The 9,271-nt window shown below is 44.0% G+C and overlaps 1 protein-coding gene across 2 annotated transcripts in view; it reads left to right on the top strand.

The window, feature by feature from the left end:
- The first annotated feature begins 6,263 nt into the window (after positions 1-6,263).
- Positions 6,264-9,271, top strand: part of LOC135407275 (metalloprotease TIKI1-like) — a 67,476-nt gene continuing 64,468 nt past the window's right edge. The window contains exon 1 of one of the 2 annotated variants that reach the window (XM_064642173.1): positions 6,264-6,731. In XM_064642173.1, the coding sequence (XP_064498243.1) occupies positions 6,525-6,731 (207 nt within the window). In that variant the 5' untranslated portion in view covers positions 6,264-6,524. The remainder of the gene's footprint in view (positions 6,732-9,271) is intronic. The other variant, XM_064642172.1, reaches the window with a different exon arrangement.

The following is a 9,271-nucleotide window of genomic DNA, read 5'->3' as shown; positions in this document are numbered from 1 at the left end:
TTAAATGCATAGAACAATGGAGAGTTCAGGTTCTTTTTATTGTTCTGGTTTGGTTTTATTTTCTGCATGACAGAGTGTTTGACTAGATCTCAGCCTCAAGTGGAGATCTGTTTCAGCTCTGGTACTGTCCATCTGCTTCAAGTTAAGCATGCTTCCAGGAACCTTTCTGGTCTGGAGTTAGAGCATGCTCCTGCTGCTTTCATGTCCCTGGCAGCTCACTTACTTGAAAGACACCACAATGATGAAAAAATTTGTTTTATGTCATCATTGTGGGTGCAGAGGAGATAATTCAGCCTGTGTTTGTAGCACGTTTTTAACACAGGATTTAGGTAGTAATCCTGTGGTCGCTGAAATCCTGGACAGAGCTGTTAGCGGAGAGAGAGCAAATCAGATCCAGAATGGCTAAGAAAGTTACACAGCATTTCCAGCAGAAACAGTCCTGGTGCCTGATGAAGGTTGGACAATCTTTCAGCTCCTCAAGATCACCTGTTTGGCAAAGGTAAGTGCAACAGTCATAACTAGAGACAGTTATTAGCCCCCTTTCCCCACCCCAAAAGGCTATTTCAGCAAATAAATTCAGCATGAAAAATTGTCAAGCTAGGGTTGTGGCATTTCTTGGAATGAATAGAAACACATTTATTGTCCCTTTTTATATTTTTTTTTTAATCTTGATGAAGTATAGGCATTTTATTCAATATTTAGTGGGGAGAAAGAAAATTCCCAGTCGACAGAAAGTAAAGCAAGTGTTGATTAAAAGAAAATTACCCATGAAAATAGGGCTAGGATAGAAATTTAATTTCAGCTCTGCTACGCCAATGGGCTGACAAGAAAGAAGAATCTTTGCAGTCAAGTAAAGGATAATATCTGACAGAATCATATCCAGGTATGTGGTCTCTTGAGAGGGCTCAAGGCTAATCCAGAATTGCATGAAACTTTTTCAGTATGCTCTTTCTTTAATTTTCCTTGGACATTTTGCAGTTAGCAAAGCAAACTGTCTGTGTAAATCTTCACAAGGTCTGGGCTTCAAAGGCCTTAAGGTAGAGATGCCACTTGCTGTGCAAGTCTGTATAGCAAATAACCCAGCAGGATCATCAGTGGCTTTATGCCGTGCAAATGTGTACTTCAAGTGCTTCTCAGAAGTCAGGTCTGAACGGGTTGGCAAACACAGAGAAGTTCTGTAGTGCCACAAATGCCTCATCTGACCTTCAGCATCCCTAAGAAAAATCCTGTCCCACTGAAATTTGTATCAAAATCACCAAAAAACACCAAAAAATGGTTTCCCTTGTGCTGGAGTTTCACTCCCATGACACACCCTGTGGTTCTGTTACTTACACTGTGTCTTCAGCTCTCTCGTCTTTGTTCATAGTCTTTTAGAGACAGTTAGAAAAACAGGAGAAAATATGTGCTTTGAATGTCTTGGAAAATTCCTCCCATCTTTAGGGAAATCCTTAATTACAACTGCTAGAAAACCAGAATAGTTTTTCTCCCCCAAAGACATCCTGAAAAAAATTATACTAATTTAGTGAACAAGCTGAATTCAATGCACGCCTATGTGCTTTATATTTCTTTCAGCTGTTCCAAAGCAAAGTTTTGCTGATATTTCCCGGAAAACATCAGTAAACTGAGGGTTTTGCAAATTTTGGAGCCCTCCTGCAGGGCAGCTGCTTCCCAGATGGATGCTTATGTGCACAGGACCAGGATGCACCTGGGTTTCAAGGGCTGATTGCTCCTGCATCTTTCCTCCAACCCAATGAAGGGCTTGAGATGGGTGGAAGTGAAAAAAGGGACTGCTGCGTCCCTCCTTTCCGATGCCTAAGGAGCTGTTCTTCTGTCAGCAGCACCGAGGGCCTTTTATAGCCAGAAGTGGGGCTGCAGTTCCCTCTGACAGACAAGTCTTCAGCGACATGTATTTCCCTTCCAGTCCTGCAGGGCCCGTTCGGCCACTGCGCTTACTGCATGTGATTCCATGACGCAGCCACACTCAGTGCAGGGGAGCACCAAAGCATTAGGTGAGAGGGTGAGCCATGGCCTGATTAAGATGGAACATCCCTTTTGGAGAAAATCGGTGAATATAACTGAGACTACTGGAGCTTCACCATGGAGCTGTGGTCTGTTTCTACTTTTCCAGTTGCACTATGAATATGCCGCTCAGTCACCACTTTAAAATATTTCAGTATTTTCTATCTGTAGTAGTTTCTATCTGCATAAGATATGGGGTCACTTGGGGTCAATTATTACTAAATTGAATAAAATTATGCATTAATAATTTTTTAAAATTATTATTTGCATTTTTTTCTCCTAACATTATGGATTAATGGCTGAATAGTTCACATCATTTCCATTATTTTGTTAGCACTTTATTATCACATTTTAAACAATTTGGGTTTTGATTGCACTCTTACAAAGAATACTTTCAGATGGGGGCAAGTGGTTTATAAGCTGTCCTTTAACTCCTTCCAGCCTGGCTTCAAATGATCCTTTCCTTTATTTCTAAAGTGCTGGGACCCAGCACAATTCAGAGCTCCCTGTTATGGTCATGTACTTTCTCTTCACCTCCTTTCAACGTCTAAGAGATTTATTTTTGTTTAGCTTTCTCTCTCCATTCAAATTGAGATTACTATTATTAAGATGCATTTGAAGAACAGAATTCTACTCTTTACTCTTTATTTTTGGCTTTTGACTAACTGTGCTTGATAATTACATGTAACCACTTCACTTTGTAATATATTCCCCATATTTCCCTTCCAGCTGACCTAACACTTTCATACAGTAATATACTACAAAGTTCATTAACCCTTTTTTATTTAGAGGCATAATTGGGATTCTGTATTCCTGAATCTCTGAAGTCCACATCAATTCTTCTAAGCAAACTTCCTTTCAAATGCAGATAGAGTACTTTTTCTCAACTTGATGAAGAAAGCCCCTTAGCCTTCATTATCTGCTTTATGATATCTATTTCATAATTTTAAATGGTGAGAAATCCTCATGCTTAATTTTCATGCTGTTTAAAATCTATGTTAAACTCAAAACCAGCCAAATCATGTCCAACAGTGGGTGAGTCAGAGCTGACCTCCCTGTTAACGGACCATGAATATAATTCTGTCCTGAAGTCTGTGCAAATCTCTTTTGTTGCAGTTTCTTTCACTCGGAGTTCACTGTGTTTGGCTGAATGAGGTGGCTTTCTTTCCTGCTGCAGGTTGATGTCAGTTAGGTAACGAAGGCACATGCACAGTCTGGAGGTCTGTCAGGGGTGCGTGCTCTGTGCCATGTGTATACACACATTCATGCCACCTAAATCAGCACGTGCAGGAGTTTTGGACTGTGATCCTCTGCAGATCTGTCTGCAGTAACACCCACTTGAGGAGACTTTTTCCTCTGACAGCCTCTCAGCCATTTCTACATAACTACTCTTACGGCCTAAGAAACTGACTGAAGTTAAAGCATCAGCTGATGAAAAAAGAAAGCAGCCTCTTTTTGCACACAGTCCAGGTCACTTCTTGGCCCCACTTGTAGGCATACCTAAAGCATGGGATGTGAGTGTGAGCAACTGCCTGTGCATGACAGCTGCTTAAAGTAGCTGCTTAAACTCTGGTACTGTAAGAGACATGGCTGCTTCAGTTACCCTGAATTAACTACCAACCACATAACTCAGCCCACAGACTCTCTGTGGTCTAAAGCCCGGATCAAGGAAAGCATTTAAGTGTGTACCTCAGTTTACCCTCTCTCTGCAATCTACATAAGCACATGGCTGAAGTCCTGTTGAATCATTTCACAAAGGATGGGGATAAAAGTGGCTTTCTACTGAAGCATTGCAGTGAAAATAAAAATTATTTTGGAAGTCTCTTTTAAACATTCCCTCTGTCCTTCCTTGTTCCCTACTTTCCACTAGCAATTCACCACAAAGAAAGCCTTTCCCACAAATTTAAAAACAAGGCCAAGCAGCATGTTAACCTGCATTGCCTGTATGCCTGCAAGCTGTGTTTCAGAAGGTGTTGTCATATATTTTGCTAATTTAGAATCAAAAGCAAGCCAAATGGTCACACAGAAGGTACCTGGTTGGTCTGGCAGCACATCTCTCCACCACGAAAAATTTATTCTTATTCTCTATAGATTGATATAGGTGTTGTATGAATGCTACCTGGCTTCCATGCCCAGAAATACATATGACAAAATGGGGGTCCAGCTCACTGTATTTCAGGGCAAAGAATATGTTGTCACTGTTTTACACCTGGTTGCTAAGAGTGATGTTTGTAAAAGCTGCTTAACTCTCTATGACTGTTAGGAAAACTTACATTTGAACACCCAGTGTTGAACAAGAGTTCCTTTTTTTTTTAAGAGGATGATAAAAAACACTTCTTGCTCGGAGGAATACCTGGATTGCTGGCAAAATGAAGGTATTGTTTTTCCCCGCTGTAAAAAAAAAAAAGAATAAAAATTAAATTAAAATAATCAGGGACTATAACTACTATATATTGCATAATATTGCCATGCTCTTAGTCAGGTAGTGCTTTTTGCTCCAAGTGGTTAGCATTACCTAACAAAAGAAAATGCATTTCATGTATTTCCAGTATCATTCTCCTCATCAAAATCCACAGTATTAAGAAACACAGTAATGCACATAAGAGAAGGCAAAACAATGAAGGGTTTTGGCTCTGCCTACCTGCTGGAAAGAGTTGCTTTCCACCAAAAAAAAAAACCTAGGCAAAATTAAAGAACTTCACCTTTTCTTTCTTTGAGTTTGTGGGAAGTTTGCCATTTGCTCTGAACCAGAATTTAACCTTGGGGACAAATATCTGGATCTCTGGGGTTGAAAAGGACTTGTTTAAGAATAGGAATATGGGAAAGTCAAAGTAACAATGGCTATCTGAGTCTGTAAATAGCCTGAAACACTTCGTCTGCAGCCTGCCTGTTGCTTTGTGCACAGCTTCAGAAGGAATGGCCCACATCATAAAGAAATTATAGTGGTCTTTTAAGACCATCTTTGTTCATTCTGTGTACTCAGCCCAAGAGTAGGTCAGAACCACCAGTAATTAAAAAAAAAATCCAGAAGCAACCTCATTCATTCCCACAGGACAGTGAGCATAATGATGACTACTAAGTAGAAACGGTAAAAACCCTATTACTAAATAGTATATTTTACAGATACATAATATATATAATATATATTACTATTACAATAGTATATATTACTAATATATACTATATTTATGTATATATATAAAATAGAATAGATGGAGAAATGCACTGTGCAGAAAGGTCTCCATAAAAGCAACACCTTATTCTTCTAATTAGGTAGCGGATGCTGATTCGTGGAATGGCATAACCTTTCCCCTTTCCTTTGACCTCTACTATCTCTTTATTTAAGGCTTCAACAGATTTTGGTTTCAGTGTTTGGAAGTACTGAATTAAAACAATTTGGGATGATATAGGAGGGAATGTTCCATACAGCACCACCATATACCTTAGTGAGCCACTGTGTTAGTGTTCTAACTTTAAAGGTTGACCTAGCTTAAGCCTTAAAAGTGCTAATTTTTGCTATATGTGAATTAATTACACATGCCTAGTAAAATTATCAGGAAGACCCTATTGAATATCTTGAGACCCATGAAAGCTCATTGTTTTAGTTTGCATCAGACTAAAAACTGATATATTTGGCTTTTCCCAATATTTTTAAGACTGTACTTAATAGCAAGAGGTACTTCTGTGATGATTTAAATACCAGTCTCCTCAGCAAAAATGGCTGAATTTCACTATTTGAGACGGTGATAATTTTTCAGTGTATTTTTGGTCATAAAAGGATCACAGAGCATGGTGCTGACGACGCCAAGGTGACGGGTTCAAACTCTGTAAGGGCCATTGACTTAAAAGCTTGATCACGATGATCCTTGTGGGTCCCTTCCAACTCAGAACATTCTGTCATTCTGTGAACACCGCTTGTGCAAAGCACCCTGGACACACAGTTTTGCAACAGCCACCCCGAAACAAGAACGAGTCAGAACAGCTCAAGCCGGCGAAGAGGCCTGCGAAGAACCACCACATTCCGTTTTGTGTTCTCTTCAGCAGAGCCGCGGGATGGGCAGAGACCGGCGGGCAGGGCCGGGGCCGTGCGCTCCCGGCGGGCCCGGGCGCGGCGCGGCCGTCGAGGGTTGCGGGGCGGGGGGCGCAGCCGCCGCGGCCCCCGGGGCCAGGCGGGATGTCCCTGCGGTGCGTGGCTCTGGCCGGAGGCTGCGGGACCCCCGCTGCCGCCCCATCGCCCGCCCCCGGGGCGGCGGGGCCCGCGCCCTCCCCTTCCTCCCCCGCCCGGGACCCTTTAAGAGGAGGGGGCAGCGACTAGAGGGCTCGGCTGGGGGACGGGGCCGCTCCTGCCAGGGCTCTGGAACTGGATCGCCTGGCCAAAGAAACCCCTAGCAAACTAAATAAAAAGCGAGCGGGAGAGGGGAGGGGGGAAAAAAAAGGAGGCAAAAAAAGTCAAATTAAGTTAAAAAAAAAAATAAAAAAGAGAGAGAGAAGAAGGAAAACGGGAGATGTGGAGGCAGGAAAAAGGGGGAAGAACAGAAACCGCAGGGGGACGCGGTCCACAGGCTGCGCGCAGGGCGGCGATGGTGCGCCCCGGCGGGATGTGCTTGCTGCTGCAGCTGCCGCTGCTGCTGCTGCTGCTGCTGCTGCAGGGCTCCCTCCTCCTGCTGGCCACAGCCCGGCACGGCCGCGCCGCCTGCCCGCTCCGCAGGAAGGTAAGTGCCGGCCGGGGTGCCCTGGCGGCCGGGGTGCCCTGGGGACGCGGGTCTGCGCCCCTCGGGGGGCGGTGGCGGCAGCGTGGGGTGTGCGGGGCCGTCCCGGCCGCAGCTCAGCCCGGACTCAGGCGGGCGCGGGGCGCGGATCTCCGGCGGCCGCTGCCCGGGAGCAGAGGGAAGGAGGTGGCTTCCTGGGGCTGTGCGCCAGGTGGGACGACCACCGCCTGAGTGCTGATGGAAGAGCGTGACCCCCGAGGTGAAGCCCAGGAGGATCTTTTACCTGTGCTAAGTAGGACGAGCTGCGCCGTTCGCCACAGGACGGACTGGCCCGGCGTGAGTTGCTGCCAGCATCCCTCGCAGGGGTACCCTCCAGCCCTATTATGAAACGCTAAGGTGCTGGAGCAGGTTCGGACCATCAAAAGGTCGTGCCCCTGGAGTGAAAACGCGGTTACAAATAGTGTTAGGTTTTGATCGTCTTCTAACCTCATCAGCCTGACTGCAGTAACCAGGCGCAGCATGGGCTGACCTAGCTCCAATGGGTGCTTAACACAGCTGAGGGTCAGTGCTGCAGGTTAGGGGTGATACTATGGCCAGTGTGAAGTTCGTGAACAGGGTGGCTGTCATTTCCATGAAAAATCAGACACCGAGGAGAAGCCGTTCTTGCTGAAGCTTCTGAGATGAAAGTATCAAAAATCATGAAGGAAAAGCCTTGTTGAACTTTGTGTTAACGGACCGTCTATGCTGTCTGTTGGCATCTACTTGGACCCGAGGTGATTCTGGGACATGTGGACCACCACTTGTGCTCACTATCCTTCCCAGGCAGGGTTAACTCCTCCAGCAGAGCTGTTACGGAGACTGGATGCCCTCAGAAGTAAGTGCAGATCCGCTGCACTGGGGAGGTGCCAAAGCCACAGCAGACTCAGTGCAGGGTAGGTGTGAGAAGTTTTGCAACTCTGAAGGTCTGTTCTGTGATTTTACTCCTCCCTCTCACTTGCACCTGGTCTTGGGGCCTTGCTGCCTCCAACCGAGCTTGCCAGTTCCCCAGGATATCTTCTTCTAGGGGTTAGGGAATTGCTGATTCAACCATATGCCAAGCTACACATGCTTCACTGGAGGTGTCTGCCTAGCTTGAGTTAAACAGAGCTTAACCCTACCTTGTGGGATAGTGTCTTTAAAATTTGCTTGTCCCTGGAACCAGTTTGTCAACTGGATTTATAGGTGGCCAGCTGTTACACTGCCATAAAGACAGGTCAAGCATTTGGAGTGAGTGCCTCCTTCCCCTTGAGGGCGTGAAGTGCAAAAACCTGTGAGCTGCTGTGAAACTACTGACAGGAGCTACTGAGAGCAAGGACGAAGGGGACAGCCCCTGAAAGCCTGAGCAGCAGAAGTCATAGCTGTGGAAATTTCACAGATTTGGTGGGACAGGCAGGTAGTTTTGCTCAGGAGATATTGACTGGACTTCTGCCAGTTACTAGCAAAACTGCTGGTGAAATGTGTTAATGATATCTCATTATCTGCTGATTACTCTGTCATTAAAACATAAGACCACCTGTAGTTGTGGAATTGGCAAGCTGTTTCCTAGGGTCATTAGGACAGTGGTAGTAGCTACACTCTCTAGGTATGGCAGCATCTGCCTTATTTACAAAGCTGTTAAGTTTATCTTTACGAATATTTACATCCAACCCCTCAGGAAAAAATATATTCTCTTGTTCCTCCATCATCAGGCATGGCTTTTTGTTTGTTTTTATTTTAGTTCTTTATGGATTTTCTTTTCTTACCTCTCTAGACTACAGGTTTCTTCTTTTTGTTAGGTTGCCTAAAGTTTCTGTCATGAAAAAATTATGCACGCCAGCGCCTAAAAGAAAGAAAGAAGTTATTTTAAGGAATGAACATAAAATATTTAAGAGAGCTTTCTCATCATCACTCCAAATTATAGTTAAAACTACAAGCAATAATGTGCCCCACCATTCTTTCTTTTTTTTTTAACAGGAAAAAAAGAAAGACATTGAGAACAATTAATCTAAAATAAAGTATGCTAAAATCTTTCTGGGTTATATGCCAGTTACTAAGTAATGTGGTCTGGTAGTGCTTTCTTTTTGCTTAACCTTGGAGTGTACAGGAAAAATTGAAGCCAGAACTTAGAGATTAACAGTGGAATGCTTGTAGTGGTAGTGGGTTAGTTTTTTATGATGTGTTGTTCCTGACAGAGGGCCAATTAATTTTTATGGCTACTTTTCCCCATATATGCACTTCAGCAGAGCAAGTCATCTCTACCTGTGGCTTTTTAGTTAAAAATTTTGTTTTTATTTTTCACTTCTGGCAAATGGAGACTGAACATGTGTTCTTTCAGTAGCTGTAGCCAGCGCAGTGTTTATTGCTAAGTGAGTTCTGCTTAGAGTCTTAGGCTGAGTTTGAAAGTGTCAATAATGCAGGTGGGCAAAAGCTCAAGACTACTAAAATGTGCCTAGCATTTTTGTGTGCATTACTGTAGTTGCATGGGCATTTAATGTAGTTAGTAAAATCACAATCTTCACCCTAAT

This window comes from Pseudopipra pipra, chromosome Z, assembly GCF_036250125.1.
Source record: "Pseudopipra pipra isolate bDixPip1 chromosome Z, bDixPip1.hap1, whole genome shotgun sequence".
Classification (NCBI taxonomy): Eukaryota; Metazoa; Chordata; class Aves; order Passeriformes; family Pipridae; genus Pseudopipra; species Pseudopipra pipra.
The sequence above is the reverse complement of the archived record's forward strand: the minus strand, read 5'-3'. Positions and strand labels throughout refer to the sequence as shown.